Raw genomic sequence first — 20,697 nt, 5'->3', positions numbered from 1 at the left:
AGTCAGCTGGGATAGGCTCCAGCAACCTCCGCGACCTTGTTCATGATAAGCGGGATTGAAAATCATTTTTCTGCACTTAACGGGCTACAAAAGTGCCTCATTGCCTTCCTGTGTCAGGCCTCCCATTAAGGTAGGCAGTGATTTCTTTTTTTTGACAAATTCAGTCTTGTCTTGTATCTAGTTTTTGTTTCGTCCATGTTAGGGTCTGTTTTGGCGGTTGCTCATCATGGTATGCGTGTTTATACACGTGTGTGTATAAACACGCATTTGATAAGATGAAGAAAAAGAATTCGGAACCCAACAAAGGGGAAACCCATTGTGAAAGTTAATTGATTCCCTCAAATAGTTGGCTCCACTCGAAGTGAAAATCTGCCTCGATTAATTAATAAGTATCATCTTTGTGAATTCCTAATACACTGTCCTGAGAAATTTGGCCATGAATTGCATGTGCTGGAAATAATTTACACTGATACTCAAAACTGATTAACTGCTTGCTCGGTTGCTCATTAAGTGTCATGGAATTAAAAGTACAACTGGACAGACAGTGCGAGTGAGTGGCTAAACGGAAGGTAGGATTCAGGTCACGCTCTTAGGCAATGTGGAACAAAAAACGTGTCTTAAAGCTTGGCCAAGATGCAGTTGACGAGAGAGGACACTGGGGAAGTAAGGTAGAGTTTCTTCTGGCCGTTGCCGGGAACATTGTGGGCCTGGGCAATGTGTGGAGGTTTCCGTACTTGTGCTACAAAAATGGCGGTGGTAAGCAAACGTGGCGATCGGCGCTTTTTCCAGAAGTTGTGCGTACCACAAAATAATGTGTAACATTCAGGTGCATTCCTGGTGCCGTACCTGGTGTTTGCGGTGACGTGCGGTGTACCGCTCTTCCTTTTGGAGACCTTTGTGGGCCAGCACACTCAGGAGGGTGGCATCACTTGCTGGAAGAAGCTTTGTCCAGTGGCTCAAGGTGTGTCGTATGCTAGCCTGCCATTCTGAAACGCATATCAGGAAGGACCCATCAGTACCTTTTTTCATCGGTTAGGACAGTTGAATGTTTCATCGAGATCCAAATACTTTGGGAAATGTGCAATGAGAGTCAATCAATAGCCACCAACTATAACCCACATATAAAAACAAATGCTTTGCCATGGTTGTCAGTCAAATATTCACAGCACGAGCTCTTGATATCAAAACAAAAAAAGGGAGTTACTAAATAGAATTTTATGGCTGAGTGATGCTGGGATAAAATACTGATATTGTGATTTATCATTTTGTCATCTGTTATGATTCAGTTTTGATATATCAGAATTCAACATTGACAGTGTTTCATCTTGTTATATGCTGCGAAATATCTTTGGTGCGTTATGATCAAAATGATCTGTTAGAATACAATACCCATAGATGAGAATCAAATACTAAATTGCATTACATCAGCATCAAATATGTGATTTATCATCAAGTGTCAGTGCAGCATCAATCAATACAGCAGCCTAAAATATGGAAGTGGTGATATGTTATTTCGCTGTGTCTTGCGACACTGTTGACACATAAGCAGCACGTAGCAATGTTGCGATATTGGATCATTATTTGTCATAGTATAAAAATGTATGCATCCACATTAAGTAGTTAGAATTGTTTTGTTATATTTTACGATGCAGTATCAATACATTAGCATCAAATACATTTTAGTGACATCGTGATATGCATCACCCAGTTCTCTGTTATGATACATTGTCGATACATCAGCATCACATATCGATAATGTATATGACAATATCAATCCATGTATGCAGCTGTCCTTTGCTCCAAGACAAATGTCTCCTTATGGAGGCTAAAAAAAAAAAGTCCTTGAACCTCAAATATGTCATGCATGTCAGGTATCGGCTATGGGGGGCTGCTGACCCAGATATACGGCTGCATGACATACACTATTATTCTGGCCTGGGCTCTTTTCTACCTGGCGTTCTCCTTTATCTCTCCATTGCCCTGGAGCACCTGCGACAACTACTGGAACACGGGTGAGGTCTAGCACACAACATAGGCGGCATTATTGATTGGAGCTTTTCATGGGGTGACGCCGAAGAAATGACATTTTGCGACAATGTCGTCAGTGCGCAGCTTGTATAACAGTGCCATTTACCTGTTCCCTCAAAACAAGTCAACACACAGCCATTAATGTCTTAACTGCTTGCAACAAGTGTCAGTGCACCCCTAAGTGGAAATAGCTTCCAATGTTTCCTGTATGTATCATCTTTTAATTTGTTTTCTACACCAGTACCGCTTAACATATGCAGGGTCACTGGACGCTGAATCCTATCGCAGCTGGCTTCCATCAAAAGGCAGATTACACCCCGGACTGGTCGCCAGTCAGTCACAGGGGACATAAAGAAAGACAGACAAACTTTAACTTAGATTAACTTTCACAGTCACACTGTCAATGAGTAGGACTGGAACCCAAACTGCCTGAATGCAAGACAAATCACCATCAATGACCTTATGTGTGTAATATTATTGCATATATTGCACATACTGTATATAGTGTATGTACTTGCATGTGATTTAGTGTGACTATCGGTCATTCTTTCAGCTGATTGTGTCATTGTTACAACAAGGAACCTCACCAACCACACCAAAGGAAACTCGGCAGCTATGGAATTCTGGGAGTAAGAAAGATAATACACTAAATAAGTATCTTCAACATGAAATAAAATACAGTGTGTTTCTTTTTACCATGTGTAAACATCGAGTGTTGAATATCTCCGGTGGTATTGAGGAGATTTGCAACATCAGGTGGGAGGTGCTTCTGTGCCTCCTGACAATGTTGGTCATTTGTTACTTCTGCATCTGGAAAGGGGTCAAATCAACTGGAAAGGTAAAGTCCATTAAAGTTCACCGACTACTAAGAAAACCAATGTGAGTGAAAGGCTCTGACAATCTTGTGACCCTACTTTCCAACAGGTGGTGTATTTCACTGCTACGTTCCCTTATGTGACGCTCCTCATTCTTTTGATCCGTGGACTCACTCTCCCGGGAGCCAAACAAGGAGTCGAGTTCTACCTTCTGCCCGATCCGTCGCGACTCACAGACCCTCAAGTAGAACAGTGTTACCTGCACTCTGATGGATTGGAATGCAAAAACATGAGCGGGTGTCTTTTTAAACAGGTGTGGATGGATGCCGGTTCGCAGGTCATCTTCTCATACAGCATTGGTGGGGGCAACCTGATTGTACTGGGCAGCTACAACCCCCACAGCAACAATTGCTACAAGTAAGTGTCACAATGGACCGAGAAAATACAATGCACACATTCAACGGTCACATCGGTAAACCTGGACTAGCCAATGGGATCTAACACAAGAGGTGAAAGAAAAATGCTGTCTTTTACAGCACAGTATATGAACTCATTAGCTCATTGGAATCACCTTTGCAGAAGTCGGACAACAATTCTGATGATTTGAATCAGGTGTGTTGGAGGAGGGAAACATGTAAAACAGGCTGTATAGGGGCTCTCGAAGACCGGACTTGGGGACTCCTACTTTGGATAAATTAATTAAGAGTAAATACAACACTGCAGCACTGTAGCAAAGAGCTATAGCGGCTCAAAAGTTTGAACCTGAGATGGTCAGAAGATAAGTGTGTCTTTGTGCTGCAGGGACTGCTTCTGGCTGTGTTTACTGAACAGTTGTACCAGTGTGGTGGCTGGCTTTGCTGTCTTCTCGGTCCCGGGATTCATGGCTCACAAGCAAGGTGTTCCTATCACAGAGGTGGCCGAGTCAGGTAAACTTGAAATCCTCTTAAGCCCGCTATGAAAAAGAAGAGAAAGGAAAACAAAAAAATGTCTCAGATAGCAACCTATTTGTGGTACTAGATTTTTTTCCTGATTAAAAAAAACAACAACAACACAATTTTATTTTTTTTGCGTGGAGAAGCTGGAACAGATGAATTACATTTATTTCAACGAGGAAAAGCATTTGAGAGACAAATTGAACTCATCTCTCAAGGCACCACTGTGAATACTAAATGTTGGAGGTGAATGTGGATGTTGTTTCCAGGCCCAGGCTTGGCGTTCATCGCGTACCCTCAGGCGGTGGCCATGATGCCGCTGCCTCAAGTGTGGTCCATCTGCTTCTTTGTCATGATTATCCTCCTAGGCCTGGACACACAGGCTAGCCAAGGGAGAAATTATACAACGTCACTTCATTTAGTTGAATATCCATCCATCCATTTTTTGATCCGCTTTATCCTCACAAAGATCGCGGGAGGGTGCTGGAGCCTATCCCAGCTGTTTTCGGGCAGTAGACGGGGGGAGACCCTGAACCGGTTGCCAGCCAATCGCAGGGCACACAGAGCATTTCACACTCAGCAAATGCTTGTCCATTCATTTTTGTTATGTCTCAATGGAAAAAAAGAAAATATTTCACGCCCCCCCAACTCACTACTATACAGAACGTCTATAAAATTGTTGTGGGTAATTCTCTGCAGAAGAGCGAATACTCCCAGTGCACACTCTGACAGGGAGAGCGACACTGCCACCTACTATCGTGGATGCGCAATTACATTTTATTCTCGTAAGTGACCTTGCGGCTTGGTTCTCTTTGCAGTTTGTCGGCATGGAGATGGTGATGACATCTGTCACCGACGTATTTCCCACAGTGATGCGTCGGTCGGTCAGGCGAAAAGGTTTCCTCTTGCTCTTCTGCCTGACATGTTTCTTGTCACAGCTCCTCATGATGACAGAGGTCAGAATATTGACTTACACTTGCTATGACTCTGATTGTGCTGTCAAAGAACACTTCTTTTAAAGTCCCTGAGCATTTGGATAACTTTTCACCACACTTATTACTACGGTGAACAGTAGCTGAAAGGGAATTAATTCCTCACATTTTGGAAAATATTTTACGACAGTTTTTCTTGACATCATTACAATTTTCTGAAATGTGAAGTAGTCAGAGTACAGCTCGTATAACAGGCTAATCAATGACCTTGTCTAACACAAGCAACAAATCCAATCCAATATCTTTCCCTGATGTCGTTCTTAGGGAGGGATGCACGTCTTCCAGATTTTCGACTACTATGCTTGCAATGGTGCATGCCTGCTTTTTCTCTGTGTGTTTGAAAGCTTGGCTTGGGCTGGATATTTGGTAGGTTGATGAGTTCATCTTTTGTTTTGTTTTGTTTTTTTGCTTCACTGTGTTTTGGTAAAATCTCATCCAGGGCTTTAATCTGAAATGCGACGTCTTTGTGTTTTGTTATAACTTGCTAGTCATGCAGTAACTTTGAAATGATTGATAGTAACTCCTGATGGTCAAAGTGAATCGCTACCAAAAACGAATCACTAAACACCTATCATGCATTTTTTTTGTCGGTCTGGTTGTGCTTGTCATTACTTATGGCTTGGCAAATATGATAGTCACTCCCATTTGGGCTGATTAAGTGCTGTTGTACATACTTCTCCATGAAGGAGCAGAGCGGCTATACGGAATCATAGCAGACATAACAGGCAAGCGTCCCAATGCTTACTTCAAAATCTGCTGGCTCTATCTGACCCCACTGGTCTTATTGGTGAGTAGGACTATCAGATTTTAGCTGTAATTTTATTAGGTACACCTGCACCATCTAATGCAAGTATGATTTGCACTCCATTGGCCCTCGTCTGTACACATACAAAATTGTGCAAGTAATGATGATATACAAAGGGCATTTTTCCTTTTTTCAGGGCTCTTTTATATATTCTGTAGTTGAGTACAAGCCACTGAAATTCAACCGCTGGTACGTGTACCCCACCTGGGCATACGTGTTGGGCTGGATGTCTGCCCTCTCCTCCACCCTGCTAGTACCAGGCTGTGCGCTGTACAAGCTCAGCACGGCCACCAGAACCCTCAGTCAGGTGGGTGAAGTCCACCACTGAAATGCGCGCTTGAACAAGGAATAGGTTTTCTATGAATCCAAAAGTTAATTATTTCCTCAGTGGTTGTGGATATAACATTTTGGCATATTTCTGCGTCTCCATCACCTGTGCCGGCCAGAGCCTTTTGACTCGGCACCGACACTAAAGAGAAACACAGCAATGCAACATATCACTGAAGAGGATCTTGAATGTTTCTGATTCATGAGCATTTAAAGTATGAGAAACATGTTATAAGCACACCAATTGTGAACTCAGATGAAGGTATTAGCGTATATTGTTCACATAAAAATGGACAGGATTCCCACCATATAAGTACTGTGTGTGTTTATATAGTTATCCCTCACTTATCACGGTTATTGGGGACCATGACCGCGATAAGTATGTTGCGTTCGGGAAACTCGGAGCTGCGAGAAGCAGCCCATACTGTATTTTTTAACCTTTCGTATCTTCAGATTTATTTCATAACAAGAGGCAATATTTTGCTGTTGAGAAGTCTTGTAACTTGAAAATTTCCTATGAAGAGACGTTCGTAAATCGAGGTGCCACTGTATGCCAAAGAGAGGCAGGCGAATGAGAGTCATCAATCAGAGTCAACAGCGTGACCAGACACAAAAGAAGGTGCTGGGCGGGGCTGTGAAGATGCGCAGCCAATCAGCTCATGGGATAAATCCACTCGTGCTGTCATTGGTCGATGTCGCGCCGGGAACCAATCATTCGCACAGGCATGTACAAAACCTGTAAGTCATTCATTTGCCGTTTCAAATTGTGTGTGTGTGTGTGTGCGTGCGTGTGTGTGTTTCATTTGTCCCCTTTTGACTCTTTCATAATTTTCATGCACCTCAACATGCAGCACTTGTAAAACCAACTCAGCAAGATCCCAGTGTTTGTCATATTGCCTTTGAACAATGATAAATACCTTTTCTTGAAGCTATTTATTCAGTCAAATGTCACAATGTCACTAAAATAAATACCCCTAAGATAACTTGTAACTGGGAGATGCAGATCACAGATGTACATCAAAAAAAGGGTTCTTGCATTTTATAAAATATGGGAAGAGGGGCCCTCAAAACACAACTTATTTTCACTAATGAGCTGTGTGTCATGCATATCCTAATAAAGTAACAAAAGCTCCAAGAGCAGCCTCTGAGGAGTAAAGTGGGATTGAGGTGGAGATACAGTCCACCAAACAATGCAATCATTGCATTGGGTTCGATTAATTTATGACCCACAAGTTCCAAGTATTTTTTTCTCCAGTCGGAATGCAAAGCAGGACAGGACCAAAACAGCCGCACACGTGTGACAATTTGTGTTCTAGTAGATTTGAGTAAGTTTGACCTTTGTGTAGTGTGTGCCATGTTTGACGCAAATGTAGACGAGCAAATTGTCAGCGACAGACTCGCCGTTCCATCCATTCCTAAAAATACCACAGGGTTTCCAACAAAGTGCATTTAAGAGGGGCTTGATAGTTAAGGCAAAAAAAAAAGAAAGAATGAATAAATGCTACTGTTGCTCGGTGTGCGAGAGCTTCTTAAAATGCATCACACAGAACTATGTTGATGTATGGATTGGTAATTGCAAACAACAGTCATTCATCCAGGTCATTCATTTTCAGAGCAATTTCATCCTGATGAAGTCCAAGGTTGCATTTGAGGGAGGATTTGGCATGCCATGAAAGCATGGTGTCAAGTACAATATTTGACAGACCGTCTCCTGACCTACCTCCTGAACCTCTCCTGGAGACAAAATGGCAAGTTCCACTACAAAAATTAAAGCTTGACGATATTTTCATCATCAAAAAGGATAAGTGGCACAAGGGGTTGAAACGACAGAAGGGTGTGATGGATTGGTTTGTCAAGTCAAGGTTCAACTGGAGAACGCTTGTCAGCAATGCATAAAGATTTGCTCTCAAAACACTTCATCACTGAATGGCCAATATAAAAACTTGTAGGTTTTCAACAATGCGATTAATTTCTTTGAAAGGGTACATTTTGAACAAACACAACTGGCCTTGGGTTGTTGCCAAATGGCTAAGATTGTCGCCTGCTACCGAGGGAACCACAGTCACTGACAGGCAAAAACTAAAACAAAATGTCAGCGAGAGAGTATGCGGCAACTGATCATCCACCTCCGACATAATTACATCCACCTCTGACATAATTAATTCTTGTTTGATAAAGTTTAGATTTTAGAATGTTATGACAAAATCCTTTGAAGTGTGTGCATAATTCTTATTTAACACACACACACGCACACACCCACGCGCACGCACACACCTTTGCTTAAAATATTCGCCTCTTTTGCCAAACGGAACAGGTCAGGTTGGGCAGAGGAGTATATAGTGTTTTAGGGTAGCTGTCATCATTTCACTACTGCAGGAGGAACAGTTGAAGCGAGGTATGTAGCGTTGGAAACGCTGATGGCATGTGTTATTTTATTGTTTGTTATATTATGGCCCTTGTGGAGATAAGCGGATCAGAAAATGGATGGGTGTATATACTCTGGGCAATATTGCAGTTTTATGATTCACTGTTTAATAAAAAGTGTGGGTTTTGTTGGAGGATGATCAAACAGGGGGAAGCGTGTTGTTGTCGACACGGCGGGATCCCTTGACCGTTCTCCACTTCCCCAGGTCCTCCGCGCGTTCGTTTGATTCGGGCTGAGTTGATGTGCAAAAGTCAGAGGCTCGAAATGGAGAAGTTCTTGCAAGATGTTTTACTGAACGTTCAGGGCACAACCGGAATCGATTCGGGCTCCTGTGAGTCTCAGATTTCATCAGGAAGCCCCGAGCAACTACAGTCACACGTACATAAATATTATATTAATTAGGGGCGGGCAGTCCTTCCCCTTCTGTAAAAATCTGAAACAAAGAAAGGTCAATGTAGTTCGATCTTGGCATTTTGACAAAGTACAGACCACATCTGCTGTGCACAAATCTCGAGACAAGAGTTCCTCCTCTAGGGAACTTGACAGCCTTCAGGAACTTTCCCAAGGTGGGAGACGCAAAAGAAAACACTTGGGGGGCTGTTAATCACTCAAGGGGGAATAGGACTCCAGCTTCACAATACATTCTTTGTTTTAAGTAGCGGATGTTCAGGACAGAGACCTAATAGTCAAAGTCGACCTGTCTATGATACAAAGTTTTAAGCTAAACATATAACATCTATAGGTGATATCTTCAGTTTGAAACTTCACAGTGCAGAGGTACCGGGTTCAATTCCAGCTCCAGCCTCCCTGTGTGGAGTTTGCATGTTCTCCCCGGGCCTGCGTGGGTTTTCTCCGGGTACTCCGGTTTCCTCCCACGTTCCAAAAACATGCATGGCAGGCTGATTGAACATGCTAAATTGTCCCTAGGTGTGAGTGTGAGCGCGCATGGTTGTTCGTCTCTGTGTGCCCTGCGATTGGCTGGCAACCGGTTCAGGGTGCCCCCCGCCTACTGCCCGAAGACGGCTGGGATAGGCTCCAGCACCCCCCGCAACCCTAGTGAGGATTAAGCGGTTCGGAAAATGAATGAATGAATGAAAGAAAATAGTAAAATACATAATGAAGGGAATGTATTTATTTAAGTCAAATGTGTCAGTTTATAATATGTGTGCTTGAATATGCTATTTAGCTGTGTTTTTGCTTGTAGTGCTTTTGACGAATAACTTAAAATTTGCAGCAGTTGAACTCAACATTGTTCCACTGCTGTGGAACAAATAATAATTTTTATGTTTTTACATGATAACTTTCACTTTTTTTACATGATAATTATCATGTTTTTATATAACAATTTGCACATTTTTACGTGATAAGGGTTTATTGTTTTCAGTTATCTTACATTTGCATATTATTAATGATCAATTGATTATGCTTGCAACGAAGAACATGTATGCTTTTCATAAAGATATAATTATCCATCCATCCATTTTCCGAACCGCTTGATCCTCACTAGGGTCGCGGGGGGTGCAGCCATCTCCGGGCAGTAGGCGGGGGACACCCTGATTCAGTTGCCAGCCAATCGCAGGGCACACAGAGACGAACAACCATCCACGCCCACACTCACACCTAGGGACAATTTAGAGCGTCCAATCAGCCTGACATGCATGTTTATTGGAATGTGGGAGGAAACCGGAGCACCCCGGAGAAGACCCACGCAGGCCCGGGGAGAACATGCAAACTCCACACAGGGAGGCCGGAGCTGGAATCGAACCCGGTACCTCTGCACTGTGAAGCCGACGTGCTAACCACTGGACTACTGGGCCGCCAAGATATAATTATGCTTTTCATAAAGATATACTGTATGCTCACATCTATAATGGAGAATGTTAAGTGCACTGTGTGACACTTGAGGGACACAACCACCTTTCCGAGAAAGTGGTTGGAAAGAGATAAGTATTAAGACAAAACAAGAGCAAGGTCGGACGTGGATGGAACTGTCAACACCAACTGAATGACATTCACAGCTGGTGCTATGAATGTCTAATTGATAACCATGACATTTTTTTGGTGTATTGGCCAGTAATCGAACCCCGGGCTTCCCGCGAGAATTCCACCACTAAACCACCAGGGAGGCCTGGGTTAGATTCCCGGCCAAATGCACCAAAAAATGTCAGGGTTATCAATTAGACATTCATAATAAAGATCCAGGCGGCCCGGTAGTCCAGTGGTTAGCACGTCGGCTTCACAGTGCAGAGGTACCGGGTTCGATTCCAGCTCCGGCCTCCCTGTGTGGAGTTTGCATGTTCTCCCCGGGCCTGCGTGGGTTTGCTCCGGTTTCCTCCCACATTCCAAAAACGTGCATGGCAGGCTCATTGGTCGCTCTAAATTGTCCCTAGGTGTGAGTGTGGGCGTGGATGGTTGTTCGTCTCTGTGTGCCCTGCGATTGGCTGGCAACTGCTTCAGGGTGTCCCCCGCCTACTGCCCGGAGATGGCTGGGATAGGCTCCAGCACCCCCCGCGACCCTGGTGAGGATCAAGCGGTTCGGAAAATGGATGGATGGATAATAAAGATCCAACGAGGAGAGGAGACACTTGATTCTGGTACCAAATCACTCGAGGGGGGAACGAGGAGTAGCGTTAGGTTTCAGTTCTCTGCACGTCACCCATGGATCTCCCTGCTTGCCCTCTCATTTATTTCTCATTGGGAATCTAATGCATGTGTGAGTCCAACCTAAAGGGTGCGGGCTGTTGAAGACACTGAACTTGTTTGACTCTGTGTATGTGAGTGAAAATGAGTACATGTGTGCAATCATTACAAAAACACCGAAAGCAGCTGGTGTTAACAGCTCCATCCCCGTCCGACCTTGCTCTTGTTTTGTCTTAATACGTATCTCTTTCCAACCAATTTCTCGGAAAGGTGGTTGCGACCCTCAAATATCACACAGTGCACTTAGCATTCTTTATTATAGATGTGAGCATATTTTTATTAAAAGCATAATTACATCTTTATTAAAAGCATAAGCGTTCTTCATTGCAAGCATAATCAATTTCTTATTGCAGGCATAAGCGTTCCTCATTGCAAGCGTAATCAATTCATCATTAATAATATGCAAATGTAAGATAACTAAAAACAATCAACCTAACGATAAATTTCGTGTTTTTCGTGTTTCCGAACTGATTAACATCTCCGCTCAGTTGCTCATCACGCGACTTTAAATGTGTGTCTTGTGTGATGGTTAATAGAAGCTTGAATTCACATTGAACCTTTAGGGAATGTGGAGGAAAAAACGCCACAGTGTAATTGAGGAGAGAGGACACTGGAGCAGCAAGGTGGAGTATCTTCTGGCTATTGCTGGGAACATTGTGGGCCTGGGAAATGTGTGGAGGTTTCCGTACTTGTGCTACAAAAACGGCGGCGGTAAGCAAATGCGGCACTCGACACTTCCAAAAGTTGTACATATCACAGAAGTATGTGTAACATCCAGGTGCATTCCTGGTGCCGTATCTGGTATTTGTGGTGACGTGTGGCGTCCCGCTCTTCCTTTTGGAGACCGCCATGGGCCAGCATACCCAAGAGGGCGCCATCACCTGCTGGAGGAAGCTGTGCCCCCTGGCTGAAGGTGTGCAACACTCTGTCACGTACAAGTTTGCCATTCTCTAACACAGTGGTCCCCAACCTTTTTTGCCCCATGGACCGGTTTAATGTCAGACAATATTGTCAGGGACCGGCCCATCAAGTGGCGGCTAAATACAATTAAATAATATCATATGACCTGCATGAAAACTGTGGTATTTTCGTAACATTATACTAAACACGAATCATGATCCGAGGAACGTCTGATCTGGCCGCAACACTCTCTGGTCGCGATGGTAACGTTTAAATGTGGGTCCAAAATAAGATATACCGCAAATAAAAAGTGGATGAAAAATACGACTCACCATCGCCGCATATTATGCAGAGTGGGCTTGGTGCGTGGGAATCTCCTGTTGAGATAAATCCATATTTTTCAGTCGGACTCCTGATACTGTTTATGAAATGTAGCCTTCTTTCTCTTGAAAGTCGTAGGCTCCTCTTCTGTCTCCTGGCTGCGCTTTTTTCCCTTCCCAAAGAAACTTTCCAAAGACGTTTGTTTTTTACTCACTTAGCTAGCTCCTGGGTTTCATTTTAGCGGTAAAGTATCACGTGACCGAGACGCCGCGCCTCGACCTGATATATTGTAGACGGATGTAACTGTCACGTAGCGAGGTGGTGGTGGACCCCAAAAAGCAGGCAGGAGGGAGGAGCAGGGTGTATTTGAAGAATTGTATTTAAAACAAAGAAAACTAAATCCCAAAGTCCAAAGTATCAAACAAAAATCATGACTAAAGCTAAAACATAACAATGAACTAAACATAACCGAAGCCAAGAGCAAACAGCAACACACATGACAGTAGCAATAAGCAAACAGTGACCCGACACCGAGTGTTCGGGCAGGAGTCCTTTTATACAACTACTTACCAAATGACCAACAGGTGTGCAGCTGCCGGGGGAGCCCTACAGTGCCACCTGTTGGTCCCTAAACCGAATCATGACAGTAACAGAGATTCCGGTAATTTTTCAAAATACAACATCTTTCAGAACGCGAAATCAATAAAACGGAAGTTTTATTTTTTGCTCTGAGATGAATTTCTTCTTTCGGAAACAAGCAAAGAAAATGATTTAATATTGAAGCTCAAATGTGCGCTGTCTTGTAAGGTATCGGCTATGGGGGGCAACTGACCCAGTTCTACGGCTGCATGACCTACACGATTATTATGGCATCGACTCTTTTCTACCTGGCGTTCTCCTTCATCTCTCCACTGCCCTGGAGCACCTGCGACAACTACTGGAACACAAGTGAGGTCGAGCACACAATGCATCATGTCTTTTTGGTCAAGAAACTTTAACCTGTCCTATTATCTTGTCATGAGACAAGACTGAATAAATGGCATTTTGCTACAATGTAAAGTTGTCATCTTACAACTTCGATGAAGGCGTAGTCATTCCTGTCAAGTGTCAAGTCAAACTGAGCCAAATTTATGTATACAGCTCTTAATTACGGGGAGCGTCTCAAAGACAAAAGCATACAGTTGACAAATATGAACCACCTGGATTAAATGCCATTTGTGGGAATAGGAACTGGGACGGCCCACAAATGTCGAAAGTCTGCATATAATTGACGGCTATTGACATGCATATGGAATAGATATGGCCGCACTGCTCACAACCGAATGCTGCAAACACAGGAATGATGCAAACAAAACTACTGCGAAACAAAATCACTGCATGGTGCAGACGGCCAAACGCAATCTCATAAAACAACAGAAAAAAAAGCTTGAAGAAATAAATGCTGCAATCGCAAAAATTAATTAGAAGCAAACTTACAAACTACAAAACAAATTCAAAAGAGAAACGCTGCAAATAGTAAAAACACACAAAGACAAAAACACCACTCCCTGCCCTCATCTCACACACACACACACACACACACACACACACACACACACACACACGCATTATGGGACACACATTGTTTGTTGTAACCTGAATATGTAAGAAGTATCGTGAATACATAACGCCGGTACATGTATTTGGTGCCTCTGAGTGAATATCTGTCATTCTTTTAGATGATTGTGTTGACTTTACAACACGCAATCTCACCAACCACACCAACGGTAGCTCAGCAGCAACGGAGTTCTGGGAGTAAGGAAGACAATACATTAAAATAGCACCTTTAAAACATTCTACGTGACATAAAATATGCTTTTTTTTTTTTTTTTTTTTAACCCGTCCAGACGTCGACTGTGGAATATTTCATCGGGCATTGAGGAGATTGGCAGTATCAGGTGGGAGATGCTTTTGTGCCTCATGGCTGTCTGGGTCGTTTGTTACTTCTGCATCTGGAAAGGCATCAAATCAACTGGAAAGGTGAAGTCCATCAAGGGGCACCAAATACAAATTCATGTAAATGCCCAAGCAGTCTTGTGACCCTCCTCTTGTCCAGGTGGTGTACGTCACTGCCACATTCCCTTATGTGATGCTCCTCATCCTTTTGATCCGTGGACTCACTCTTCCGGGAGCCAGACAAGGAGTAGAGTTCTACCTTCTGCCAGATCCGTCGCGACTCACAGACCCTCAAGTAGGACTGTTCGGTTACATGCATTGTGATAAAAGAAAAACACACTCTACGGGTGTCTTTTTGAACAGGTGTGGCTTGATGCCGGCTCCCAGATCTTCTTCTCGTACAGCCTTGGTGTGGGCACCCTGACTGTACTGGGCAGCTACAACACCAGGAGAAACAATTGCTACAAGTTAGTGTCACAATGAAGCAAGAAAACTACACTCACCACCCAAACGATTAGATGCACTTGGACTTGCCAATGGGATCCAGTATAGAAACAAAATAACATGAACAGTAGCGGTAATCTGTTTTTTTGAAAGGTATCAATTTAACAATACAGTGTTTGTATTTTATTTTGATTTGATCACGAATGTTTAAGATGAGATAAGAAAACCTTTATTTGTCTCACAATGGAGAAATTCCCAATTTATAGCAGCCAAATTATGAAAGGGGGATGTAGAAGAACAAAAAGTATATCAATAATTAAATTAATATTTAATTGGCGGCCCGGTAGTCCAGTGGTTAGCACGTTGACTTCACAGTGCTGAGGTACCGGGTTCAATTCCAGCTCCGGCCTCCCTGTGTGGAGTTTGCATGTTCTCCCCGGGCCTGCGTGGGTTTTCTCCGGGTACTCCGGTTTCCTCCCACGTTCCAAAAAAAACATGCATGGCAGGCTGATTGAACACGCTAAATTGTCCCTAGGTGTGAGTGTGAGTGCGCATGGTTGTTCGTCTCTGTGTGCCCTGCGATTGGCTGGCAACCGGTTCAGGGTGCCCCCCGCCTACTGCCCGAAGACGGCTGGGATAGGCTCCAGCACCCCCCGCGACCCTAGTGAGGATTAGGCGGTTCGGAAAATGAATGAATGAATGAATAATATCCATCCATCCATTTTCCGAACCGCTTGATCCTCACTAGGGTCGCGGGGGGTGCTGGAGCCTATCCCAGCCGTCTCCGGGCAGTAGGCGGGGGACACCCTGAATCAGTTGCCAGCCAATCGCAGGGCACACAGAGACGAACAACCATCCACGCCCACACTCACACCTTGGGACAATTTAGAGCATCCAATCAGCCTGCCATGCATGTTTTTGGAATGTGGGAGGAAACCGGAGTACCCGGAGAAAACCCACGCAGGCCTGGGGAGAACATGCAAACTCCACACAGGGAGGCCGGAGCTGGAATCGAACCCGGTACCTCTGCACTGTGAAGCCGACGTGCTAACCACTGGACTACCGGGCCGCCTGAATGAATAATATTTAATTTAATTTTTATTTTATATATATGTACTACAATATTAAAGAATACACTTGGCCATGCATCGAAAAGCCTAAAATATTTTAAGTTAAAAAAAAAGTGATGTTATTTTCTGTCGTCAAGAATTGGCAACATGGCTGCCTCCCGATAGATATAAACGGGTGGGTTTTGCTGCCTAATCCATACTACACAAATGCAATATTAATCAGAATACTGTGTTTAGACTAATGGGGGCGCATAGAACATGTTGTAAATCACATTTTTTATTTTTTTAACAGTTTCAATACGAGTGGTTCAGAAATAAGTGAGGGTTTTTTGTGTTGCAGGGACTGCTTCTGGCTGTGTTTGCTGAACAGTTTGACCAGTTTAGTAGCTGGCTTTGCTGTCTTCTCAGTCCTGGGATTCATGGCTCACAAGCAAGGTGTTCCTATCTCAGAGGTGGCTGAGTCAGGTAAACTTGGAATTTACTTAAGTCTCACTCTTTAAAAAGGACCAAACAGGGTAAGAAAAACCATTCACCCCACTGCAACAACGTCAACAATGATGCACCTTAAGCGATAACTTATATATTATTGCCCCCAGCTCGGTTGTACATTAAGGTGAAAACAACGAGTGGCTAGTAAATCTGAGAAATGTGATAGGGTAACTGTTTAGAATGTTGCCCACATGTTTGTCCTTTTCATGTACCATCATTTGAATGTTATGTATTGACGGTGCATGTGGATGTCTTTTCTAGGTCCGGGCTTGGCGTTCATCGCGTACCCTCAGGCGGTGGCCATGATGCCGTTGCCTAACCTGTGGTCTATCTGCTTCTTTGTCATGCTCATCCTCCTGGTCCTGGACACACAGGTTTGACCACTGATTTCCAATCAGTTTTCTGTGAGTGCTCATCACTGTGCCCAGCAAAATTGTCCAATGTCACAAAATTGGTCCAAAATTTTATTTTATACAAATAATGTGATCCATAATTGTTTGTAATTGTTTTCTGACAAATCAATTGTTCAAAAGCATGTGATACAATACAGTGGACATGTCCCCAACATCATGAAAATGTATGTCTTAAAAATGTTTTGATTTTTTTCTTCATGCCTAAAGAGTCACAAAAATCCTGATGCATGTTTCAGTGAGATTATGATTGTATTCGATATGGTGCGACTGACTAAAAGGGTATGATGAGCTTCTCATTACTTTAAAATGTGAATGAACTTAAAGTGAAGCAATTCAGTTTGATTCGATGAACTCGCAACTTTTAAATGAAAACCTCTTTCCCCATTCAAATTATTTGCTTGTTACGAGAAGATATGTACCCCCAAAAAATCTGCCATTAGCCGACTACCAAAATCCATATATGCGTGGGTTCATTATACTTATACTGTATATTCTTTTTTTTGTGACCAATTTGTTTGGTGGTGAGCTGTGGGCTTTTGTCATTTATAACATGTCCGTTGTCTCAGAGAAGGTTGGGAAACATTGACTTTGACATAAATTCTTCATGTTTCTTTTTGGAACTGATCTTGTGGCTCTGCACTCTCTCTCCAGTTTGTCGGCATTGAGGTGGTGATGACGTCCTTTACAGATGTATTTCCCACAGTGATGCGTCGGGCAGGCAGGCATGAACGTTTCCTCCTGCTCTTCTGCCTCATATGTTTCCTCTTGCAGCTCAACATGACCACCATGGTGGGAATTTGGCTCGAAACTCACTTTGAATCCATCTGTAGTGACAATAAGTAGCCTATGTCAAAGTCCATAAGCATGGTGGTCGATTATCACCACATGATCAAATGTAGAGTTGCTCACAAAAGTGAATTCACCTCTCCCATTTTTGTTAATATTGTGTTGTATCGTATCACTGGATGGCACGAAGAGAATGACACCTACTGTAGCTACTATGTATTTAGTGTGGACAGCTTGATTAGCTGTACCGTACCCTTAAAAAGACATAACACTCAATGATACTTATCAAAATGAGAATAGAAATAAATGTGTGTGTGTGTGTGTGTGTGTGTGTTTAGAGAGAGAGATTTTTTTTTTTTTTATTGTAGAAACGTTTGCAGAAATGGGAGAGTTGTATCGTCAATGTTGCGAACTACTCCTATTAGACACTTTATTAGTAAGGCATATTGAAACAAGGTTGCAGCTGTTATGTTTGACAGGTGTCCCTTATATTGTGGCCAGTGAGTACAAATAATTCTCACTGATTTTTTTGTCCTCAGGGAGGGATGTACATCTTCCAGATTTTCGACTACTATGCTTGCAATGGAGCCTGCCTTCTCTTTCTTTGTGTGTTTAAAAGCTTGGCAATGGGCTGGATATTTGGTAGGTTGATGGGACATGTGTGGGTCATTTATGATTTATTAACAGAATGAATTACAGATCTGGTTACCCTTCGTCAAGGTATTTAATTTGATGTATGAGTCACTGTAGATGGCTGATACCAGAAACAGCAACAGCAGTGAACATTAAATTTTGGCCCTGTGCTCGTCAAAAATTATCACTACCAAAATCTATAATGGACTTTTTCTTTTTTTTAATTTCTAGTGGCACAACAAGTCTTACAGTAGTTCTAATATGGGCTCATTTTTATGTGCTGTTGTACATACTTCTAACCGAAGGCGCAGAACAGCTGTGCGGCATCATAGAGGAGATGACGGGCGATCGTCCCAATCCGTTCTTCAAAATCTGCTGGCGCTACATTAGCCCCTTGGTTTCAGTTGTGAGTGGAACTTCTTGTTGTTGAGTTTTGAGCTGTAATATGTGAGTCGGCCACCATATGTGATTGTATCTGTAAACTTGTTTATTCCACCATTCAAATTTACAATAAAATTTATTTATTTTGCTGGAAAAACATACATTTAAATGTGATTAGAATGAATAAATACATTCATTTTAATGAACCAATTCGGGAGGGGGTGTGGAGTGGCGGCTGAATACCACAAATATTTATTTTAACCTTAAAATGAATAGAACATTTGTTGAATAATGCAACGTCCGCGTCAAATACACCCACCCCACCCTGTCTAAGGTTTTCTCAGCGTCCAGGCTGAGAAGCATCAATGATTGCCTTTTTGATATGGCTAATGAGTGTAAATTTGGTGTTCTCCTGATGTTATCAGTTCCTTGGCATGCCTTTATAAATCCAGTTTGATCGGTTTCACATGTTTGTTTTTTTTAAATACATTTCTGTCGCTGGTTACTAATTTTTTATTTTGCTTTTTTTTGGGTCCAGGGCACTTTTATATATTATTTAATTGGGTACGAGCCCCTAACATTCAATCGCTCGTACGTATACCCTACCTGGGCCTATGCGTTGGGCTGGATGATGGCTCTGTCCTCCATCCTGCTGGTGCCGATCTGGGCGCTGTACAAGCTGAGTACTGCCAAGGGAACCCTCAGTCAGGTGGGCCAAGTCCACCACTTACATTGCAAAGTGAAAGAACAACCATGATTTCCTTGATTTAAAAATAATAATAATAATAATAATAATTGCTTCAATAGCTGTGTATATGATTTTGACATATCTCATTAAAACACTGCCATTTGTATCCATTTGGTAGCGTCTCCATGGCCTGTGCTGGCCCAAGCCACCTGAGGGCTCGCTGGCCCGAAACAGAGAGACCATGCTGCAACACACTACTGAGGAGGATAAAGAATGATTCATTAAAAAAAAAAAACAACAACAACAACTACACAGATGAACTGATCACAAACTGCCCAATAGAAATAATGTTCTCATGCCATTGTTTTTAACATGGTTTGCTAATCTACTGAGATCATTTTTTTATTTGGCCACGGGGCTATAATAATGTATTGTTCATCAAGCAGGGTCCCATTGTCCGAGCAATGGGTGTGTTTTCTCTTAGCAAATACATCTTGTGAGTGCTTTATGTTTTATTTAATGTAAAATTCACAGCTTGAGGAAAACAAAGCAAAATACTGAACCTTGTTTTTGTGGGACCATTTTTCATTCTCTGCAAGTGTTTTTTGTTACTGTAATACATTATTTATTTTCCTCCAATCCATTTAGCTGTAGTATAGAATACTTCGGTGGACCTTTTATGCCCCAATATATACAGTATGGATATTAAAATTGATCCATATGAAGAACTTCATTTTATCTGTGTGTACTTGATTGAAAGTTAAGTTTAGGGGTTCGTAGTTTTCGATTGGATGGCTCAACGTTAAGAATGGGCAAAAGGAGAGATGGACTTCGTTTGAATGCAGCTTTTATTTCTCCACGTCTGCACCGCGGTACGAACGAGAACACACCTTCTTCCGGCAAGTCAAACACTTCCCGCTTTCCTTCAGCCAATCAGACACTCTCAACATTTACATGTTTAAAAATTGTTAAAAAGAATATAATTTAGGTAACCTTAACATGAAAGACTACTCCATAATGCTCAAACATAAAATTATAATAATTAACAATTTAACAAAAACTTACATTTGTTAAAAACCCTTTACATTTTTTTGGAACGAAAAAAGCAGATGTGGCGCCCCCTACTCTCGGGATGGATAATCTGTGTTAGCGACCCACGGGCTCATTCACTGGCAGACTGGCAGAATTGTACTTTGTCTCATTTTATGTCTTTAACTTTGTTTTTAGCTGCTGTCTGTCTTTGCAGGTCTCTCTTGAAAATAGGTGCATTCCTGGTACCGTATCTGGTATTTGTGATGACGTGCGGCGTCCCGCTCTTCCTTTAGGAGACCGCCATGGGCCAGCATACCCAAGAGGGCGCCATTGCCTGCTGGAGGAAGCTGTGCCCCCTGGCTGAAGGTGTGCAACACTCTTGTCACGTACAAGTCTGCCATTCTCGAACACAAAGAATGAAGGAACTGATTCTTTCCAAAAAGGATCCACTTGTAGATTTTTGTGTAACGTGGATGAATGATTATTTGTATTAGTGTTTGCTGCTGTCCCAAACTCCAAGGCGCATTCCTCTTCACTGAAACGAATAAAGAGAATCCTTGCATCTGGAAAGTGTGATGTCT

The 20,697-nt window shown here is 42.7% G+C and overlaps 2 protein-coding genes across 2 annotated transcripts; both read left to right on the top strand.

Moving 5' to 3' along the window:
* The first annotated feature begins 553 nt into the window (after positions 1–553).
* On the top strand, positions 554–6,774 carry LOC147197225 (sodium- and chloride-dependent GABA transporter 3-like). Its single transcript, XM_086125390.1, has 13 exons — positions 554–756; positions 827–961; positions 1,872–2,012; positions 2,582–2,656; positions 2,733–2,866; positions 2,953–3,087; positions 3,157–3,260; positions 3,645–3,769; positions 4,594–4,731; positions 5,032–5,133; positions 5,454–5,554; positions 5,709–5,879; positions 6,422–6,774. Exons 1-10 carry the CDS (start codon positions 597–599, stop codon positions 5,106–5,108), a joined length of 1,224 nt encoding a protein of 407 aa, XP_085981516.1. The 5' UTR covers positions 554–596; the 3' UTR covers positions 5,109–5,133; positions 5,454–5,554; positions 5,709–5,879; positions 6,422–6,774.
* Positions 6,775–11,590: 4,816 nt separating this feature from the next.
* LOC147197224 (sodium- and chloride-dependent GABA transporter 3-like) lies at positions 11,591–19,724 on the top strand. Its single transcript, XM_086124856.1, has 14 exons — positions 11,591–11,735; positions 11,803–11,937; positions 13,053–13,193; positions 13,964–14,039; positions 14,132–14,264; positions 14,341–14,475; positions 14,544–14,647; positions 16,035–16,159; positions 16,445–16,557; positions 17,248–17,385; positions 17,922–18,024; positions 18,321–18,421; positions 18,935–19,105; positions 19,263–19,724. The coding sequence occupies exons 1-14, from the start codon at positions 11,591–11,593 to the stop codon at positions 19,359–19,361; spliced, it is 1,719 nt and encodes a 572-aa protein (XP_085980982.1). The 3' UTR covers positions 19,362–19,724.
* Positions 19,725–20,697: the final 973 nt, after the last annotated feature.

The sequence above is a fragment of the Hippocampus guttulatus genome, chromosome 12 (assembly GCF_054856545.1).
Source record: "Hippocampus guttulatus isolate MCC_2025c chromosome 12, RoL_Hgut_1.0, whole genome shotgun sequence".
In the NCBI taxonomy this organism is placed as follows: domain Eukaryota; kingdom Metazoa; phylum Chordata; class Actinopteri; order Syngnathiformes; family Syngnathidae; genus Hippocampus; species Hippocampus guttulatus.
This window is presented reverse-complemented; position numbering and strand designations above follow the sequence as displayed.